General features: G+C 43.9%; 1 protein-coding gene across 9 annotated transcripts in view; it reads right to left on the reverse strand.

The window, feature by feature from the left end:
* The window catches only part of birc6 (baculoviral IAP repeat containing 6), a 133,310-nt gene that overhangs the window by 52,653 nt on the left and 58,272 nt on the right, over positions 1–22,385 (reverse strand). For all 9 annotated transcript variants that reach the window (XM_060933236.1, XM_060933233.1, XM_060933231.1 and 6 more), the window contains exons 46-56: positions 21,777–22,330; positions 20,697–20,872; positions 20,306–20,402; positions 19,989–20,183; positions 19,354–19,554; positions 18,618–18,897; positions 18,190–18,446; positions 10,761–10,869; positions 10,441–10,665; positions 4,587–5,349; positions 3,521–3,664 (exon numbers count right to left, since the gene is read on the reverse strand). In XM_060933236.1, coding sequence (XP_060789219.1) covers positions 3,521–3,664; positions 4,587–5,349; positions 10,441–10,665; positions 10,761–10,869; positions 18,190–18,446; positions 18,618–18,897; positions 19,354–19,554; positions 19,989–20,183; positions 20,306–20,402; positions 20,697–20,872; positions 21,777–22,330 — 3,001 coding nt within the window. The remainder of the gene's footprint in view (positions 1–3,520; positions 3,665–4,586; positions 5,350–10,440; positions 10,666–10,760; positions 10,870–18,189; positions 18,447–18,617; positions 18,898–19,353; positions 19,555–19,988; positions 20,184–20,305; positions 20,403–20,696; positions 20,873–21,776; positions 22,331–22,385) is intronic.

Consider the following 22,385-nt stretch of genomic DNA (forward strand, 5'->3'; position numbering starts at 1 on the left):
ACTGGGGTTCTGCCCTCTACTGGACAGACTGGGAATGCTCTGGAAAAGATTCTGTGGAAAAAAGGAAAGGATTTGGAACAAAATTATTTTGGACTAAAAAAACACCCACCAACCCATAGGTGAGCCGTGCAGCCATCTTTTCCGCTGCCCATTCCCAAACACACGGCCATAAAGCCCCAAACATGGCCTATAAATTTTACACTAACCCGTGTGAACCAAAATTTTGTGAAATTTTGTTGTTTTGTGAAGTAATTTTGTGCATTTCTGTGGACATTTTTGTCGATGATCAGCAGTTTCCCAGGGCGCGTGCTTTCCATATATGGTCGTTAAATCAAGAAAGTCAAATTTACTGCCAAAAATGTAGCGCTCTTATTGATCAGACTTTGAAACGAGGCTTGAATGGAAGCAAAACGCTACGAGTTTTGCGAGCCTCTCCGGCGAAGCTCGGCAGGTTTAGAATGAGTAGGTCATGCATTTAGATAAATATCTTCAAGAGATATTAAAAAAAAAAAAAAAAAAAAGACACACCTGATAAACATATTGACAGATACTTTACACTTTCCTCTGTGCCCACTGACAAATAATAACAGTTTTTTAAATGACCTAAATTAGATGAAACATGAAACTTGTCCCTTCCTCAGTCACACTGGACTCGGCGCGCTCAGAGCCCACTTACGCATTCAGAAAAGACTGTTCCCATGGTAACGGCATGATCACTTTCACTCTTTTGGTTTCGATTGGTTTCTCTTTCGCCAAGATTTACAACCCCGATTCCAAAAAAGTTGGGACAAAGTACAAATTGTAAATAAAAACGGAATGCAATGATGTGGAAGTTTCAAAATTCCGTATTTTATTCAGAATAGAACATAGATGACATATCAAATGTTTAAACTGAGAAAATGTATCATTTAAAGAGAAAAATTAGGTGATTTTAAATTTCATGACAACAACACATCTCAAAAAAGTTGGGACAAGGCCATGTTTCCCACTGTGAGACATCCCCTTTTCTCTTTACAACAGTCTGTAAACGTCTGGGGACTGAGGAGACAAGTTGCTCAAGTTTAGGGAGAGGAATGTTAACCCATTCTTGTCTAATGTAGGATTCTAGTTGCTCAACTGTCTTAGGTCTTTTTTCTCGTATCTTCCGTTTTATGATGTGCCAAATGTTTTCTATGGGTGAAAGATGTGGACTGCAGGCTGGCCAGTTCAGTACCCGGACCCTTCTTCTACGCAGCCATGATGCTGTAATTGATGCAGTATGTGGTTTGGCATTGTCATGTTGGAAAATGCAAGGTCTTCCCTGAAAGAGACGTCGTCTGGATGGGAGCATATGTTGCTCTAGAACCTGGATATACCTTTCAGCATTGATGGTGTCTTTCCAGATGTGTAAGCTGCCCATGCCACACGCACTAATGCAACCCCATACCATCAGAGATGCAGGCTTCTGAACTGAGCGCCGATAACAACTCGGGTCGTCCTTCTCCTCTTTAGTCCGAATGACACGGCGTCCCTGATTTCCATAAAGAACTTCAAATTTTGATTCGTCTGACCACAGAACAGTTTTCCACTTTGCCACAGTCCATTTTAAATGAGCCTTGGCCCAGAGAAGACGTCTGCGCTTCTGGATCATGTTTAGATACGGCGGCTTCTTTGAACTATAGAGTTTTAGCTGGCAACGGCGGATGGCACGGTGAATTGTGTTCACAGATAATGTTCTCTGGAAATATTCCTGAGCCCATTGTGTGATTTCCAATACAGAAGCATGCCTGTATGTGATGCAGTGCCGTCTAAGGGCCCGAAGATCACGGGCACCCAGTATGGTTTTCCGGCCTTGACCCTTACGCACAGAGATTCTTCCAGATTCTCTGAATCTTTTGATGATATTATGCACTGTAGATGATGATATGTTCAAACTCTTTGCAATTTTACACTGTCGAACTCCTTTCTGATATTGCTCCACTATTTGTCGGTGCAGAATTAGGGGGATTGGTGATCCTCTTCCCATCTTTACTTCTGAGAGCCGCTGCCACTCCAAGATGCTCTTTTTATACCCAGTCATGTTAATGACCTATTGCCAATTGACCTAATGAGTTGCAGTTTGGTCCTCCAGCTGTACCTTTTTTGTCCCTTTAACTTTTCCAGCCTCTTATTGCCCCTGTCCCAACTTTTTTGAGATGTGTTGCTGTCATGAAATTTCAAATGAGCCAATATTTGGCACGAAATTTCAAAATGTCTCACTTTCGACATTTGATATGTTGTCTATGTTCTACTGTGAATACAATATCAGTTTTTGAGATTTGTAAATTATTCCATTCCGTTTTTATTTACAATTTGTACTTTGTCCCAACTTTTTTGGAATCGGGGTTGTACATCATCTTAAATAGTGCTTTCATAAACTACCATTATTATTGAATTTTTTTGTATTGTTTACAGTATTCACATTTCAAGTAACTAAAGGGAAATTTCCTTTCATTTGTAACTTAATTGCACTTATTTTTAACTCCTGTTTATTGCACTTTTTAACAGAATCAAAATGATTCCGAACATTTTGTGATGTAACGTTTGCATGATGTATATTTTGTAAAATCAAAACTTGTTAAAGGTTTCTATTATTTTCAGTCGTATATGTTTCATAATATTAATCTTCAGAGTCAGCTGAATCTCGTTTGTTATCTCTGTGGTTTATAGTAAAGCTGTATTCTGTATTCAATTCAACTTGATTGCAGCAATGTACATTTTGTTTTTTGTCTTAAGTGCACTAGAAATTATTTCAGGTTTCTGCTTTTATTGCAGGAATTTGTAGAAGATTTTATTGATAATTACAGTGATTTGGAAAGTTCTGGTTAATAAACAAGAAACTAAATTTAAAAACTGTTATAACATTAAGTTAGTAAATAAAATGCGTGTTAAAATACCTAATAAAATATAATTCACACTTAAAATTAATGCTTTCATTTCTTTTTAAGGCTCAGCTGCAGCTCCAGAAGTCACAGACTGAACCAAAAAAGATTCAGTTTTAAAAATGTTCAAAATCCCCCCTGCCAAGCTACACTCCCTACTTTCAGAAAAACGCTCCCAACCTTCCCAATCCTGGCTAAGCCCCTGACTGACACGCACACACACACACAATCACAAAAGATTGTGTGTGTGATGTTGAAATGTTGAGCTCTGGCCTGGAGCTGAGGATAATGAAGCTCAGTAATGGAAGTTTACAGCCCCCAGTTCAGCACTGAGCAAACTGGAGATCTAAAGGCATCAGCTCCCCCCCTCCCCCCTCCCCTGCTTGTCCATCTCTTTCTCTCGCCATCCGTCTTCCTCCGTCGCCCTCACTGTCTCCTTCTGTCTCTGTTTCAGTCTCTGCCTCACTCTGTTTGTCCTTTGATCAGTTCGTGTCCCTGGTCGCTTGCCCCGCATACAGTGAGTGGAAGTATTTGCCCCCCCGTACAGTTAGTGTCCATGTTTTACCCCCCAGTGAGTGGAAGTGTGTAATCTCTGCACACTGGTGTTAGTGTGCACTCACCGGACAGGGAGACTGCAGGAAGACCGTAACCTTCTCATCCTCTAGCATGAGCTGCAGGAAGAGTCTGCGTATGAATCCAGAGATATTCCCAGACACGGGAACGTTCCCTCTCTGCGGAGCCGACTGGAACAGCTCACACAGAACCTGCAGGAACCCAAAAGAACCTTGTTTATAGCACACCGATGTGAAAAACAGGAGATGTTTTTGGTAATGTACACCACACACACTATGTATACTACACACAAAACACCATATCTACTACACACACACACACACACACACACACACACACAATACAGACCATAAACTACACCTAGAACCCGAGTTTTACATTTAGCATATTGCTACATTTAAAAAAAAAAAAAAAAAAGTTCTTTAAGGGTTTAAGGACACACTATTTCTAAAATATTAAAATTAACATGATGGACATTTTGAACATTCTACACTGTACACACACACACACACACACACACACACACACACACACACACGATACACATTATATTTTCACTTTACACACATTACTTTGAACTTTGTACTGGGTTTCATGAGCAAAAATTTACATAATTTTTTTTTTAAGATCCTGGCATTTTCACTGTACATCACGGTATTTAAAAGAAAAATAAATAAATAAATAAATAAATAAAATAAAAAGCATGACTGGCTCTTTGTGGCTTATTCTACCATCAGGAGCGCGCACGCACACAAATACATACAGAATAAATATCGAACATTTTTATTTCACCATAAAGGCTTTGATAACTCTCGGATTCACTTGACCCCACAAAATAGCACAACAGATGAACACTTTAAAGAGCGTCTGCGTCTCTGTAAGCTCTGATTAAAATGAACAGTGATGTAATAATAAATGATTTTGCTTTAAGCACAGCTGTGGAATGATGCAGAATGGAGATTTCACCAGCAGAGGGTGCTGAAGAGCTGGTTCAGAAATGCATTCACTTCCTCAATATAGACCCAACTGGATTTTGTCAAAGGAACATTTCATGCAACATCTTACACACACACACACACACACACACACATCCCCCACCCCCACCGCACCCACCTGAGCCATGAGTCTCTGATTGCTGGGATGGCAGGAGATACACTGCAGGAAAAATGCCACCGTGGCGTTCTCTATAGCCGTCCGCTGTTGCGTGCTGAGACTGTTGCCCCGCCCCCCATGGGAGGCCAGCGAATAGGATCTCGTCCCCATAGCGTGGTGGGCATTGGCTCCGTTGGCCGTGCCACTAGCGCTGGAATGGCAGAGCAGGAAGAGCAGCGAGGTCCAGAGCGGATTGACGTCAGGTCCTCCCAGCCAGTCCTTCATGGCGTGGCTGTTCCCAACCTCAGTGAGGAACCGCAGAACCGGAGCTGCTAAATCCGGCGAGAGCGACGGTGCTGAGGACGTGTGGTTGTGATGGCGGCGATCGGAGTGCCACGCAGGCATGGGGAGGTCGGCGTGGGCGAGGAGCTGGCAGCAGAAATTCGCCAGGCTGCGCACGAGCAGTGCAGGAAGCCCCGAGTCGAGAAGCTGCTGGATGGCGCCGGGGGACTGAGACGCCGAGGCTAATGTCGCTAGCTGGCACTCGGTGAGAGAAATGGGAACGGGAGGAAGGAGTTTGGAGTCGTCGGTCAGAGACGTGGCGCTGTTGAGCTCGTGCTGCTTCTTCCCGTCGTCCGTCATGGCGGGAGCGCTCAGGCCCATCCAGGACATGAGCATGGAGAAGTAGCTGGGGTGGATATGGCACATGGAGCACAGCAGACTGTCCACAGCCTTCTTCAGCACCATGTTACACGGCAATGCCATCGACCAGTTATACAGCAACCTGCAGGGGGCGGAGCCAGCATGTCAGCAAACGCTCTTAAAGACAAGCCACACCAGACATCAAGACCAGTTTCATTTTCCAAAGCTTTTCACATCAGAGTTAAACTCTCACTCCAGTGACACGCTGCCCTCGTTTTACACTTCTAACTCATTTTTAATTTTAAAAATAACTTTGAAAATAAGTTATAAATTTTTTTTTAATAAATACAATAATTTAGAAATATGTCATGGTCATGAGGCCTGTAGCTGCACAGCGGGGAGGGTTTAAAAAAAAAAAAAAAACACACACAGGGTGTTGTGCTGGATTCTGAAAAGCCCCATAAGATGTTCACCTCAATGACCAGTACAACACCGAGCAGTGCGTGTTCAACACCGAGCAGTGCGTGTTCAACACCGAGCAGTGCGTGTTCAACACCGAGCAGTGCGTGTTCAACACCGAGCAGTGCGTGTTCAACACCGAGCAGTGCGTGTTCAACACCGAGCAAAAATCACCACATTAACGTTTACTTACAGAATGAGTACAATAATTTACTCTCACCGCCAAACTAAATGAAATAGTGCAATGTGTGGAATGTGTGGAATGTGACACGACCAATGACAACTCTCCAACTCTGTTAATGCCATTATTATTAAACATATAAACTCGCTCTCTCATTTAAAAACAAACCCATTCCATCAAGGAGATGTGAATTCAAGGATCTGTAGCACTCTCTGTGTGTGTGTGTGTGTGTGTGTGTGTTTATATGACTTATACTTTACGACTGAGGACCAAATGTCCCCACAAGAATCGTAAAATCTAACAATTTCGACCTTGTGAGGACATTCGGATGGTCCCCACAAGGAAATTGCTGTTGCGTGTGGTTGTTTTTTTACACAAAAATTGAAAGAAAAATAAGAGCCAAAAAGTTTATTTTCATTACTGAGGTTTAGGTGCAGCACAGCATTAATTAACTGCAATAATAATTACGTCAATGGAAGGTCCTCACAAGGACAGGGAAATAAACGCGTGTGTTTTACCCCTTTTCGACCAACAGGGAACTGGTTCCGTTCTTGTTCACCGAATTATAACCCATTCCAAGCATTTCAAACAAAAACACCACAGCTGGTTTTTCCAGTGCGAATTCATCAGTGGGCGTGTCATTATTTTGGAGAGGAAGCAGAGCACAGCGATGGAGAACGCAGCAGAAAAGGAAACATCATAATAATAAAGGCCCGAAAACAAATACAGTGGTGCTTGAAAGTTTAATCCACCAGGCTGTCAGGATGCTGAACTCTGCCCACCACCGCCCCCTGCCCCGGTCTGTAACACATTCATTCACACAAGGAAACTACCTCAACCGTTTACACATCACACCACGAACATTAGCATTACTGCTGTATCTGCTGCTATTGCTCATTTACACTCCTGTCATATACACCGCATAAACTGCTCCTCCAGCACCTTCTCCATTATTGTACTGTATTGCACTACTGCTATTTTGTACACTCTTTGATTTTAGAGTGTATTTTTTATCTATATTCATATACATTGTTTTTCTGAATATATATATATATAATTTTTTTTTTTTTGTGTGTGTGTGTGTGTGTGTGTGTTTGTAATCTTTATCTGTTTTTTTACAAGTAAGGTGAGAGAGAAACAGCATTTCGATTATCCTATATGTCCTGGATATACAGTGAATTGACAAAGAATCTTTGAATCTTAAATATGACCTAAAACATCATCAGATTTCCACACAAGTCCTAAAAGTAGATAAAGAGAACCCAGTTAAACAAATGAGACAAAAATATTATACTTGGTCATTTATTTATTGAGGAAAATGATCCAATATTACATATCTGTGAGTGGCAAAAGTATGTGACCCTTTGCTTTCAGTATCTGGTGTGACCCCCTTGTGCAGCAATAACTGCAACTAAACGTTTGCAATAACTGTTGATCAGTCCTGCACACCGGCTTGGAGGAATTTTAGCCCGTTCCTCCGTACAGAACAGCTTCAACTCTGGGATGTTGGTGGGTTTCCTCACATGAACTGCTCGCTTCAGGTCCTTCCACAACATTTCCATTGGAAATCCTGGCCCAGATGCAGCAAAACAGGCCCAAACCATGATGCTACCACCACCATGTTTCACAGATGGGATAAGGTTCTTATGCTGGAATGCAGTGTTTTCGTTTCTCCAAACATAACGCTTCTCATTTAAACCAAAAAGTTCTATTTTGGTCTCATCCGTCCACAAAACATTTTTCCAATAGCCAGGGATCCCAGCAATAATTTAAAAAAATAGAGGAATGTAAGAAACTATCAGCAGGGGTCAAGGGCGCTGCAAGCCCCCTGAAGCTGTTGAGATTTTAACATTTAAAGATGCTATAGAACACATTTTTTACATAGATTTAACATAGAAAAGCAACAGAATTTAACAATAATGTGTATCTATTTGATACCGTATTTTGTAATCAATGACATAAGTGGCAAAAAAAAAAAATTGTTATTTATAAAAATTAGATGAAAACGTAGCTTTGAAGAATATACTTCTAACCCGGACACTGTTCCGCTCTCTCTTTTATGGACGATATATCTTTTTTTCCACGACATATTCAGGGCTGTGAAATTGTAAATAAGAAATCCGAGGAAAAGGGGGGGTCTGGGGGCACAGCCCCCCAGCATAAGCCGGACACCAAGCCATTTTAGGTGTTATATGGTGTATTCTGAGCATTTCCTGCAAGTAAAAAATTGATCTCAACAAGTAAATATTTGTCTTGGTCTTCATTTTGCCATATAAAATACCTATCAACAGTTTTCCCTTTTAAAATGAAAGATCCATGTAAAATACCTTGAAATATCTAATAAGTGCCTATGTATTTTATCTCTTAATCAAAATAAAAGTTAAAAAAAATGTGTAAATAACAATTTAAAGAAATGTTAATAAAAGAAAACTTTGATAGGCCTTTCAAAATGACTTTGTGAAAATCATGCTCAATATTTAAGTGAGAGATTCCTGTTGTCTTCCAAATTACACTTAATTCTTGTATTATGTCCTGGCTTTTTCCAAGAATCTGTCACAATGTCTCTTGTCTACAGAGCAAAAGTTTAAAAAAAACTAGTGTTTCTTATCTAATATATTATTTACATCTTTTCTTTTACTTCTGGCTCCTTCTATTCCTCTTTGCATCACTCCCAGCTATTTCTTTCAATTCATCTTTCAGTAAGGCTATTAGTTATTAGTTCTATAGTATTCGCATTCCTCTATTAAAGCTATTTACAAAATGTTCATAGTCTGTCAAACAGCATCTAATGAAAGTCTTTTAATTTTCTTTTCTTTAACACCATCTCTTTCAGTTTCGCAAACTTGTTCTTTTTCATCTTTTCCTTCAGTCTGTCTGTGTGTTCTTTTCTAGCCCTCTCTGCATCTCTCTCAAACACCTCCTTAGCTTTCCTTTTTGATGGCATCTTAACTATGTCTGATCTGGCAGCCCAAAATATGTTCAAAACCCACCAAAATGCACTTGTAACCATCCAATCTGGCAACACTGCTCCTGAGTCGCAGTCAAGACGTGTTCCACGCTCAGCTGGCATAAAACTCGGCGAGTCCGGCTGAGCCGCCGGTCTCGTGCAAGGCAATTAAAACCTATGATTAAAACCGACTAGACCCCCCCCAATGATTTTTAATGCAAAAATAGATGTTTTGTGATGATATTTTTCGCGACAGAATCCGCGGAAATTTCACAGCCCTGCATATTGAATCAAGTTCAATGCATTAGAAACAAAAGCACGAACGGAGTTAAAACACATTTTCTAGCAAATGGGCGCAGCCATATTGTTTTCTCGTTCTATCGCGTACAGTCTCGCGGTATTTACATCAATTTAACTTCCGAGTGTTCCCGAATGTCAACGAGAACAAACGAAGCTGACAAAAACATCGCTAAACAAGCAAACCAAATCAGAACGCATCCTGCTGGTCATTTTACTTAAACATATTTTTAACGGATATACAAGAGATTTAAAAAAAAAAAAAAAAAAAAAAAACCACCACCACTTTGGCTAGAAAAATAGCGGAATTCGGCTAAATAGCGGACGTCTGGGATCCCTGAATAGCCTTCTGGCTCGTCCACATGATCTTTAGCAAACTGCAGATGAGCAGCAATGTTCTTTTTGGAGAGCAGTGGCTTTCTCCTTGCAACCCTGCTATGCACACCATTGTTGTTCAGTGTTCTCCTGATGGTGGATTCATTAACATTAGCCAATGTGAGAGAGGCCTTCAGTTGCTTAGAAGTTACCCTGGGGTCCTTTGTGACCTTGCCGACTTACACGCCTTGCTCTTGGCGTGATCTTTGTTGGTCGACCACTCCTGGGGAGGGTAACAATGGTCTTGAATTTCCTCCATTTGTATACAATCTGTCTGACTGTGGATTGGTGGAGTCCAAACTCTTTAGAGATGGTTTTGTAACCTTTTCCAGCCTGATGAGCATCAACAACGCTTTTTCTGAGGTCCTCAGAAATCTCCTTTGTTCGTGCCATGATACACTTCCACAAACATGTGTTGTGAAGATCAGACTTTGATAGATCCCTGTTCTTTAAATAAAACAGGGTGCCCACTCACACCTGATTGTCATCCCATTGATTGAAAACACCTGACTCTAATTTCACCTTCAGATTAACTGCTAATCCTAGAGGTTCACATACTTTTGCCACTCACAGATATGCAATATTGGATCATTTTCCTCAATAAATAAATGACCAAGTATAATATTTTTGTCTCATTTGTTTAACTGGGTTCTCTTTATCTACTTTTAGGACTTGTGTGAAAATCTGATGATGTTTTAGGTCATATTTATGCAGAAATATAGAAAATTCTAAAGGGTTCACAAACTTTCAAGCACCACTGTACCTGTAATAACAGAACAAAAGCTCGGAGGGAATCATGCACTCCGCCATCCTGCTCTACTGTTTACTCCCACCGACGCATTACAAGGGTTCTGCTTAAAACTAGTGAAAACGTGGGCTGGGTCGCTACCTGGCACCAAGGTTCACAGAATCCTGAACGGAATCGGTTGAAGAACCCGCCCCCTGCTGGTGAAAAGCAGACTCTGTGTACTCACTCGAATAGCTCTCGGCTCAGCAACGTGGGGAGGTCGTAGTCCACAGGAAGCTCGTAACTATGCCACAAGATGGCCGCCACGCAGTGCAGGTGTGAGGGCGAGGGCATGAGGAGGCCGTACTCACGGGACTGGGACGCGGCCGGACCCATGATGCCTGACGGACAGTTCTGTTTCAGCGCCGCAACCCGAGACGAGTCGTACACCCACTGCAACAGAGCCTGGATCCTACACACACACACACACACACACACACTAAACATGAGCCCTTCTAACACACTGTTCCCTGTAGTTTCAGACAGGTGTGAACATGCGTATCTCACCTGTCCTTGGTACCCGGGTCCTGTGTGGTCCCGAGCTGGTACAGGATGTCGATGGTGGAGTCTGAGGAAAGACCATTCAGCCTCCCAAACAACAGCGGACTGTTCAGATCTATAAAACACACACACACACAGCCATTGTACCCCTAATCCACACGTTAATCACAGGTTATTAATATTTCATTCTATAAAGGTTTTATTTCCAGACCCCAGTTGAGAATGTTCAGTGGTAGCAGTCACACTGACGCTGTGCTTACAGCACTGTAATATATAGAGGATATTACACAGTGGTGAACGTATACATCACCAGTGAGTGAAGTGAACGAGTGAAAATATTTTCAACACGACAAGATAAATTTCATATCTTCAAGCCAAGGTGTGATTTTTTTTTATTTTATTTTTATTATACAGACATGAGTATTTTAGTGAGAAATACACCACTTGTACTTTTCATCCGAGTCGAGACATGGAGAACCAAAACCATGACACAAATCTCTATACGTCACTCGTGAGGAAATCGATTAATTGTTTTGATAAATTTGGGGACTTTGTTTCTGAATGTGTCGATATTAAATAAATAAATAAATAAAATTACACATTGGCTTGAAGATATGAAGTTTATTTTCTCGTGTTGAATAAAACTGCTGGATTTACAAGCTGCTGCTTCTTGTACAGAAACCTGTGATGCGCCCTCTGGTGGCCGATCTGTGAAATAACACTGCTGAGTGAAAAATGGGTTCTTTGAACACTGTGGGTGGTAAAAGAGAGCAACTGGACTTGCCTGAAGATTCTTGAAGACGTCTCACCTCTCATCCGAAAGGCTTCTTCAGTTCTTTTTTTTTTTTTTAAAGATATTTTTTGGGCTTTTTTCACCTTTATTGGATAGGACAGTGTAGAGACAGGAAATGAGTGGGAGAGAGAGACGGGGAGGGATTAGGAAATGACCTCGGGTCGGAATCGAACCCGGGTCCCCGGATTTATGGTATGGCGCCTTATCCACCTGAGCCACGACGCCCCCAGGCTTCTTCAGTTCTGTCTGACTAATAGGGAGTATCAGGTATTTATCCTCTCATGGATGAAAAGCAATCCTAAGGTGTGGTTGAGTCCTCCTGTTGGTGTGGGTCACTGGGGGCTGGGTGTGAACGGCCTCGAGAGTCATTGGGGTGATCAATGGATTGCTGATTCTCTCTGTCCTCCTGTGAGTCCCTGAAAACAGCTGGGTTTTGGTGTGCATTCAGTTGTCTGGGAAGTGTGCCAAGGACTGCATTGTAGGTGGCTGATAAATGATGTCTTAGACTACATCCACACGACAACGGCAACGAGATGTTATTTAAAAATATATCGCGTCCAAATGGGCAACGATCAGTAAAATATCAGGTCCATATGGCAACGCAACGCTTGCTGAAAACGATGCAATACACAAGCCACACCTCTAGGAGCGCTGTAAGACAGTCTCTTCGGAGACACCAGAACAATAGAAGTAAGGACGCATGCGCATAAACTTATGCGCGAGACTTCATATTAGCCACAAAGTCAGGAAAATCTGTTCGTAAAATTACATTATAATGACCAAATACAATGAAAAGTATTTTTCCAGTCTCACCTGTGAAAGGTAATCCCATGTGATCTCGTTTGGACGGCAAACCTGTTGGTACAGTTAAACGCAGCTAATCTTTATTCTCCGCTTTGACCTATCCAATATGGCGGCGAGGATGACGTATGATTCTACGCGGAAGGCGGCGTCTTTAATGGTCCGGAATAAATTGAATGCTACACGTTGATGGATTAATTTGCTCTTCTACGCCCTTTTTGAGGAATGTATTGTAGGACTTAAACCAACATCTGAAGAGGCGAGATCGCTCCTTTTTTTCCCTATTTTTGCTGGCGGGATTGACTGTGCCCTAAGGGCAGAGTCTCTCTCTCTCTCTCTCACTTTGCACCATTACACAACAAATATCTCATCTCATTATCTGTAGCCGCTTTATCCTTCTACAGGGTCGCAGGCGAGCTGGATCCTATCCCAGCTGACTACGGGCGAAAGGCGGGGTTCACCCTGGACAAGTCGCCAGGTCATCACAGGGCTGACACATAGACACAGACAACCATTCACACTCACATTCACACCTACGCTCAATTTAGAGTCACCAGTTAACCTAACCTGCATGTCTTTGGACTGTGGGGGAAACCGGAGCACCCGGAGGAAACCCACGCGGACACGGGGAGAACATGCAAACTCCACACAGAAAGGCCCTCGCCGGCCACGGGGCTCGAACCCAGGACCTTCTTGCTGTGAGGCGACAGCGCTAACCACTACACCACCGTGCCGCCCACAATAAATATTCACAGTGAAAATATTTTGTAAGCGCGTTTCATGAACCAAGTTATAGGATTTGTTGACAACTCGCATTGAGTTCGTTACACTTCTACCTGGCGTGAAGCACTCACAGTCATGTGGTTGTGATGTCATTGTAAACAAATCCGTCCTACTCATCCAGACGACTTCACAACGGCAACGTTGCCAGATCTTTCCACTCTGGAACCCGTTCTCAAAAAGATTGCGTTTTGGGCACCCAAAACACCGGTGCCGTGTGGACGCCAGGCCGAAACGATAAGCAATTGTATCAGAGTCACCTGAATCCGTTGCCGTGTGGACAGGGCCTTAGACCCCCACCTCTGTTCAGTGATGGCCGTTCCAGGTTGACCAAAATGGCTTCTTTAACTCCTCGCTCATACCAACGATCCTCTCTGCCTAAAATGTGTACGTTGCAATCCTGAAATGAGTGTCCTTTGTTGTTAAGATGAAGGTAGACAGCAGAGTCCTGGCCTGAGGAACTGGCTCTCCTGTGTTGAGCCATGTGCCTGTGAAGCGGTTGTTTTGTTTCCCCAATATACGAGTCTGTGCATTCCTCACTGCACTGAATGGCATACACTACATTGTCCTGTTTGTGTCTGGCTATTCTGTCCTTAGGGTGGACCAGTTTCTGCTTCAGAGTGTTACTGGGTCTGAAATGTACCGGAATGTTGTGTTTGTAGAAGATCCTCCTTAGTTTCTCAGACAGACCAGAAACGTAGGGAATGACAATGTTCTTGCGTTTGTTCCTGTTATCCTCCTTGTCTGTTCTGTTCTTTTTTCTGCTCTTGAGGAAAGCCCAGTTGGGATACCTGCAGTTCTGAAGAGCTTTCTTGATGTGATTCTGCTCCTTCTCTTTTCCCTCTACCATTGTAGGAATGTTCTGAGCCCTGTGTTGCAAGGTCCTAATGACCCCCAATTTGTGTTTCAGTGGGTGGTGAGAGTCAAAGAGTAGGTACTGGTCTGTGTGTGGGGGTTTCCAGTAGACCTCGATGCTAAGGCTTCTGTCTTGTCTAATGTGTACATCACAATCCAAGAAGGCTAGATTATTCCCACGGACGTCCTCCCGAGTGAAATTGATGTTGATATCCACTGCATTGATGTGCTTAGAGAAGGCTTCCACCGCATGGATTTTGATTTTAACCCAGGTGTCATCCACATATCTGAACCAGTGGCTGGGAGCAACTCCTGAAAAAGTGGTCAAAGCTTTATGTTCCACTTCCTCCATGCATAGATTGGCCACAATAGGGGATACCGGTGAGCCCATGGCACATCCATGCTTCTGTCTGCAGAAACTTTCATTAAACTGGAAATAGGTGGTGGTCAGGCAGAGGTCAAACAGGGTGCAAATCTGGTCCGTGGTGAGGTTCGTTCTATCCAATAAGGTGCGGTCTTGAAGGAGTCGCTTTCTAACAGACTCGACTGCTTCTGTGGTGGGAATGCAGGTGAAAAGAGAAGTGACATCATAGGAAACCATGGTTTCATCTGAGTCTAGTTTGAGGTCTGCAACTTTAGTAGCAAAATCTTGGGAGTTTTTGACGTGATGTGGCGTGTTTCCAACAAGAGGAGCCAGGATGGTGGCTAGGTTTTTGGCAATGTTATAGGTGACAGAGTTTATACTGCTGATGATAGGTCTGAGTGGAGCTCCTTCCTTGTGAATCTTGGGGAGTCCGTATATGAGAGGAACGGCTTCCCCAGGGTACAATCTGGAGTACAGAGATCGATTGATGACTTGGTCCTTTTCTAGTTGTTGCAGGCAGCTAACAACTTTCTTTTTGTAACAACTGGTGGGGTCCCACCTCAAGGTTTCATAGGTGGTTGTGTCGCTGAGGAGACTGGTCATCTTTGAGTGGTAGTCTGCTGTGTTTAGCACCACTGTGCATCTCCCTTTGTCAGCAGGAAGAATGGTGATGTTCCGGTCTCTTTGAAGCAATGCAAGATCCCTCCTTTCTTGGCTGGTGAGGTTGGAGGGGGGTGCTTTCGCACTGGACAGAGCAGCTGATCTCTTCAGTCTAAGTTGTTTTGCCTCTGTGTTGGTCAGATCGTTGTTTCTGATTGCTGACTCTGTGGCTGTGATGAGGTCTACCACCGGTATCCGCTCTGGTGAAACTGCAAAGTTAAGTCCCTTGGATAGAACATCTCTCTGGTTGGGTGAGTACCCTGTCAGATAAGTTCTTCACCTATTTCTCTTCTCTGTCCGGTTGCGTCGCCTGGTCAGAGTTCTTCCTCCAAGTCAGCACTTCTGTCTTGCTGGAGGAGGTGGTTTTAGACAGCAATGTTTGAAATTTGCGCATCTGTCATTCCTTGCCTTTGGTATGTTGTGATATCTGTGCCTTCTCAGCGAACTCAGACTCGTTCCAAAACTTCACTGGGAAGAAGTAATGTCAACTCTTCAAACATCAGTTCAGTCTTGTTCTGGAGAGCGAGCATTGATGGTGAAATGTACTTGTCTCACTCTCGTAGAGAAGCTGCTTCTGGGCTTTCTGGCGGATAATTTCAGCTCTGTGTCCTTTGATGGTTGAATACAGGCGTAGGCTAGTAAGGATAATGTTGGATTGTCGGCATCTTAGGTTGAAATGCAGGTGGTTTCTGTAGTCTGCCAGTTTTCAAGAGCAGAAATAGGAACATAACGGACAAGGAGGATAACAGGAACAAACGCAAGAACATTGTCATTCCCTACATTTCTGGTCTATCTGAGAAACTCAGGAGGATCTTCTACAAACACAACATTCCGGTACATTTCAGACCCAGTAACACCCTGAAGCAGAAACTGGTCCACGTTAAGGACAGAATAGCCAGACACAAACAGGACAACGTAGTGTATGCCATTCAGTGCAGTGAGGAATGCCCGGACTCATATACTGGGGAAACAAAACAACCGCTTCACAGGCGCATGGCTCAACACAGGAGAGCCAGTTCCTCAGGCCAGGACTCTGCTGTCTATCTTCATCTTAAAGGGCATATCCTGGACCAATTTAGTGGGGTTTTTTTATATGAAAGTATGCCCCTTTACACGCTCATCCAGAAGGGTAATTTTGCACAAGGTCATCTGTCTACAGCAGAAAAAAATAAAATAAAATGTGTCTGGAAAAATCCCAAGGGAGTCTGGAGCCAGACTGATCCAGATTCGTGACGTCACGTGCGGATCCGCCAGCAGGCTGAGAGACCCTGCATGGGTTCAATGCACAGTCTGTGTAGACCAAGTTTAGCAGCTGGCGATTTTGCATTGAAATATGGAATTATCACCCAAGCGCAATGTTACTTCACCTTTGGATGAAGAATGTAATGAGATGTCAGAATTGGGGCTTCATCTGTTTGGATTTGATGATGATTCAAGTAGTGAAGATGACGGAGACAACACCAGGGATGTAAATAATATGGCGGTGGAAGTTGCTTCTTGAAGGCCATGTCCCACTGCAAATAGCTCTCAAAGTCGTCGGCCCTGCATATGACGCTATGGTCTGTTGCATGTTGCCAGTTTTTCCGGGTGCCTCGTACGAAGTGCTCCCATTTCTCTCTCACTGTCCGGTCTTTTGGAAAACGATGAGTACTAATCCCATCAAGACTGGTGTTGCTACACCCTCCTACGATACATCTGTTAACCATTTTAATAATTACGTGATAACGTTGAAGAAATTTGCAGAAAACCACCAGGTCATTTTCTCATAAACAAACCAGCGCTGACGTAGGATTCAGAGGGAGGCGTCCCGCACGCGACGTCACGAAAATCAGTGTTTGCCAGGAAATCCAAATGCCAAGTTTTTACAGAGGCGGACCAATTCACCTCAAATGGCTTGATTTCAACTGATTTTTTCTGGTATTGCGCAAGGTAAAAAAAAACTGCACAAAATGCACAATGTGACAGATATTTGACCAAAGTTTAAAATAAGATAATGACATTGATCTTGCTTCTAAATATACCCAAGATGTGCCCTTTAACAACAAAGGACACTCATTTCAAGAGAGGATCGTTGGTATTAGCGAGGAGTTAAAGAAGCCATTTTGGTCAACCTGGAAGGGCCATCACTGAACAGAGGTGCGGGTCCAAGACATCATTTATCAGCCACCTACAATGCAGTCCTTGGCACACTTCCCAGACAACTGAATGCACACCAAAACCCAGCTGTTTTCAGGGACTCACAAGAGGACAGAGAGAACCAACTATCCGTTGATCATCCCAACGACTCTCGAGGCCGTTCACACCCAGAACCCAGTGACCCACACCAACAAGAGGACTCAACCACACCTTAGGATCGCTTTTCATCCATGAGAGGATAAATACCTGATACTCCCTATTAGTCAGACAGAACTGAAGAAGCCTTTCGGATGAGAGGTGAGACGTCTTCAAGAATCTTCAGGCAAGTCCAGTTGCTCTCTTTTACCACCCACAGTTTACTATGACCTGGATGACTGAGAATCTTCACAGACATGATTCTTTGAACATTTTTTCTGAATGAAGATTTGTTTATGAAAAAATGCAATAAGATTTAAACAAAATGTACGTTCAATATGTTTTAATTACTTATCTGAAAAAAGACATTTAAAAATAATGAGAACAAGTCGTGTATGTGTGTATTTTATGCATGTGTGTATACACACACTATCTATCTATAAATAAACAAATAAAAGATTTACACCTACATACACACAGTGGACTGCAAAATAATCCCAGAAATGAAACACATTAAACCCAACACAGAAAAATAATAAAATATCACAAATAAATATTTGCGTTTCTGTATTTTATAACCTTTGCCCCTGTGCAGTGAGGTCAGGCAAAATATTAATCCCAACTTTATCAGGGGCTAATAATCAATCATTTGCTTGTTTATAAATAATTAACAACTCAGAAATTGCACTGATTTGCGTCTTGCTCAAAACCACAGTCATATTTTTCCTAAAGTTAAACAAAAAAGCTAATCAAAAATTATTTAATGCCTAATGATGTTTTTTTTTTTTTCCCTTTTATTCTAAAGAAATTAGACACACCTAATCAAAAACAAGAGAACAGAATGTAGAACCTCTCGGTTTTATCCTGTAAGTAAACAGAAGTGAAGTGAGCGGTGAGTAACAGGCTCTTACTGGCGAGGTCGGTGCCCGAGGCGGCGCAGTTCCGCAGCAGGATGTGGATGAGTTTGAGGCCGATGCGTGTGGACTGGAGGCCGATCTTCACCAGCACAGCCTCGATGTTGGGCGAGTGCATGCCGCAGTACGGAGACATGAGCAACGCTGCACACGTCTGCAACAGGTTCGCCGTCTGCGCAGCCGCGCTCGCCATCATCGCCTCCAGGTCAGAGACGTGAGTCACGCAGTGGTGCAGCAGACGCAGCCAGCCGATACTGAGCCAAGAAAAAACACCACATCATTACACAACATCTGAGAATTAACAAAACATGAGCTGGAACTGCGTGTCAGAATTAAATCTCGCACACGAGGACGCTCAGAGAGGGCAGAGGTGGAGCAGATGGAGTAATAATGACTGATCAGGGTGTCGGGACACAGACGCGTACCTGGTTTTAGAGACCTGGTCCTCTGAGGGCAGGAAGGGGTTGTTGACGGTGGCCGAGGAGGTGCTGCCGAACGCGGTGAGGCCGAGCAGTTTGATCTGCGACAGGCCGAGAGTGCTGGCGTCTCGAGGACGGTGCAGACGCACACACACGGCCGACGCCACCTCCGCACGCACCAGCTGGATTTTAATGTAGGTGAGTCCGCTCGTGACGAGGGGCGTGGACAGAGGGAGCATGTTCACTCCATCCGCACTGATCTCCACCGACACCGAGGACGGACACGCTGGACACACAGAGGGGACACCGAGGAGTTCAACAAGAATCCAAGCATTGAAAGTTTCTGTGTAATGCTGTGTCAAGTTGTGGATTCTGATTAGTCAGATGGTGTTGAGTCTCATACAGCAGATACACCACAGAAACATGTTAAAAAATGTACATGTGGTCAACTTCTCTCCAGGGTAAGGAGATGTTTACGTAACATTAACTTTGTGAGAGAGAGGTGGAAGGGAATGACTGTTTATAGCTGCTGTAACGTCAGGTGACAACAGGAAGTCATTTTCACAGCTAACTGCATGCAAGTATACATGGATAAAAAAAAAAGTGCAATGCATCACTCATTAATAGTTAAAAATCATCATCGGTGGTAAACTGGTGAGGTGTAAGAGGAATTTAAAAAAGAAAGATGTTGTTAAAGGAAAACAATCATCTTTGAGAGTGTGTGTGTGTGTGTGTGTCTCACTGGCGAGCGAGGCGAGGTGTGGCTGGATGTGAAGCTCTTTGAGTAGCACAGCAGCAGGGAGGTGGATGGTGAGGTCACACCACGCCTCCTCAGGGAGGAAGATGTAGGACCATGCGGCGGACCGGGCGCGGCGATGTGGAGGCGTGGCCTGGAGGAGAACCTCAGCAGGCTGAGCTGTAGGACTGCTTGATGTTATGGTGCCTGACAAGGGGGGGGGAAGAAAAATAAAAAACCCACACAACACATGGTAAATATACAGAACATCACCATTAAATACGATTTATTTTTTTTAATTAAAACACACTTGCTTTGTTCACTTGGCACAAAAATAATTTTATGACCACCACAAATAAAACTTGCAGGTAGATCAGATGTATTTCACATCACCCCCTAATTAAAACACTTAATTAGTTAATTCTTTAGAAAATGTTATTGGAGTTCAAAAGTAATGACACCCTTTATGCATTTTCATTACCATGTTCTATAGTGCTTTTTAAAAATCAGGACGCGCGCGCGCACACACACACCCCTCCTCCGCACCAAACATCTACAAGTCCCCTCTTCTGCTCACGTACTGTGTGTGTGTGTGTGTGTGTGTGTGTGTGTGTGTGTGTGAAATGATTAAAGCTTGTTACCGAGAGGGGCAAAGTTGTGCAGTCCCTCGGCGTTCTCGGGCTCAGAGGCGAGGACTCGGGCCTTCAGGCTGCCATCTGCTGCTTTCCCCGGCCCCGAGTCTAAAAACTTCATGATGGTGGAGACCATGCTGCGCGCCGTGTTCACGATGGCCCGTGTACTCGTCACCATGTTGTTGCAGATCAGCTGTACTCCACCTACACACACACACACACACACACACACGAGTCTCAAATCAATCAATCAGTTATGCTATATTTATTATCCTTCAGCACTGGTGATGAGTAAACAAGTGTGTGTGTGTGTGGGGTGTCCATACCCATGTCATGGAAGACTTTAAGCGCCTCACTGGTATCCAGAACTCTCAGGATAAACCACAGCAGCGGCTCAGAGAGCTGACAGGTGGAGAGTGAACCCTGCGCACCAAACACACACACTCTCTTCAACACAGCCCCTCAAACACACACCCTCCTGACTGGTGCTGATGTGCCCTATATAGTGAATACAGTGTGTGGTTTGGGACACACCCAGGCAACGTCACACCCAAAGAGCTCCATATTAGACTACTATTACTGGCTCCCCCGACTCTAGTGGCTCTAAAAGTATATGCACCCCGACCACCAACAGACTGGAACTGATTTACTGTGAATTTCTGCACAATTCCACCGCTCTACCTGTGGACATCGTGTGCTCACTGTCCGAGATCTCACCTGTCTGCCCATGTAGCCGCAGGCCATGTAGGTGAGGATGGGCTGCAGCATGACCTGCACGGACGTGGCTCTCTTACTCAGCGTGGTGAGGATGGTGAACAGACCGTCGCCCACAGAGATGGCATCCAAACCGCCATGGAAATTCTCATGCTTGGTCAGGTGGAGTCCACTGGCACCTGAACGCAAGGAGAGAGTGGAACAGTTTCAGAAAGTAAAAATAAATAAAAATTTAGTAAACTATCGCATTACTGTACTTTTAAAAAGCGTCATTATTATATTTATCATTAAAGGGGAACTGAAGTCATTTTTAAACTTGCATTACTTCTTAATTAACATGTTATTCAATTACCTGTTCGGTTTTAGGAACCTTATATCGCGACTTGTATTGGCAACTAATTGCAATTAAAAATATTATACTGATCGGCCTGTTCGGTTCTTAGCCGTGTTGAATGTAGCTCGTCTGGTCCGCGGCAGGCGTCGCTTATCTGCGCGATCTTCACGAGACTTGTGCAAGACTTCGAAACGTGAAGTGTCAGCGCCGCCATTTTGAAAACTGTTTTCCGAACGAAGTATTGCACAAAAACATGTTTAAATGACGATTACTGCCTACTTTTTTCAAACTTTCCTGATCGCTATCAAAACAAACAAAAAACTTCCAGCTTGATTACATCAGCGTTCGAAAGAGGGCGTGCGCGTCTTTTGACAACGTTGGCAGATGTTGGTGACTTTGATTTCCGCTGTACGTTTTACTTCCGTCCTACGATGTCTCGAACAGGTCTCACCGAATCTCGTTTACAGCCGTTGCTTTGACATATGGACTGATCTATTACAGAGCAGATTTCAAACACTCAGAACTTGCTATAGCAGCGACAAAATAGCGATCAAAAATGCATTCCGATATTTAATAAAAAAAATTTTTTAATTTGCCTTCAGTTCTCCTTTAAATACCAGCTGAAATCTTTGTTTAGAACACATTTAATTCCATCGCCAACAGTGAATAAAGGATGGCGTTTGTGTCCGATACAGTGAGTGAGGTGTGAGGATTGGGACACGCCCACAGCGGGCTGAGCGTGTACAGACCGATAATCATGGCCATGGCGCTGCTGTTGCACTGCCCCAGAGCTGAAAGGATCTGACTCATGATCTGCTGATTGGCCAGCACCAGGTCCGCCACGCCCATCGCCAGACCCTGATTGGGGATGTGTCCAGAGGCTCCGCCCTCTTTGCCGCCACTGCAGACTTTCTCCTCGTCGGAGACGCTGTTGGAGGGCATGCGCCCGCTGTACTCTCGGTCTCCGGACAGCGGCAGGGTGACGAGCGCGTTGACGAGCTTGAGCAGGTCGAACATCAGCTGATCACGCGTGGTCTCTCCACACGCCGCCTTGGCGTCTCCTGGGCGGATGATGTTGGCGAAAAGGCCTCCGAAACAGGCGCGGGCGCACACGGAGCCGTCCGAGCCGCTCCGGGACACCACCTTCTCCGAGCAGGTGATGTAGTGATGGACCAGGAAGGTGATGGACTCGATCACGGCTGTGATGGTGGTGACGGACACAACCTCGAAATTCTGCTCCAGTGTGAACTCCAAGAGCTTCACCTGAGCGTCCAACGGGCCCTGTCCTGAATGGAACGGACCCCTGGACAGGAAGGACAGACAGGAAGGAGTTCAGTAATTCAGGAAAGATGTAAATA

This window comes from Neoarius graeffei, chromosome 11, assembly GCF_027579695.1.
Source record: "Neoarius graeffei isolate fNeoGra1 chromosome 11, fNeoGra1.pri, whole genome shotgun sequence".
NCBI lineage: Eukaryota > Metazoa > Chordata > Actinopteri > Siluriformes > Ariidae > Neoarius > Neoarius graeffei.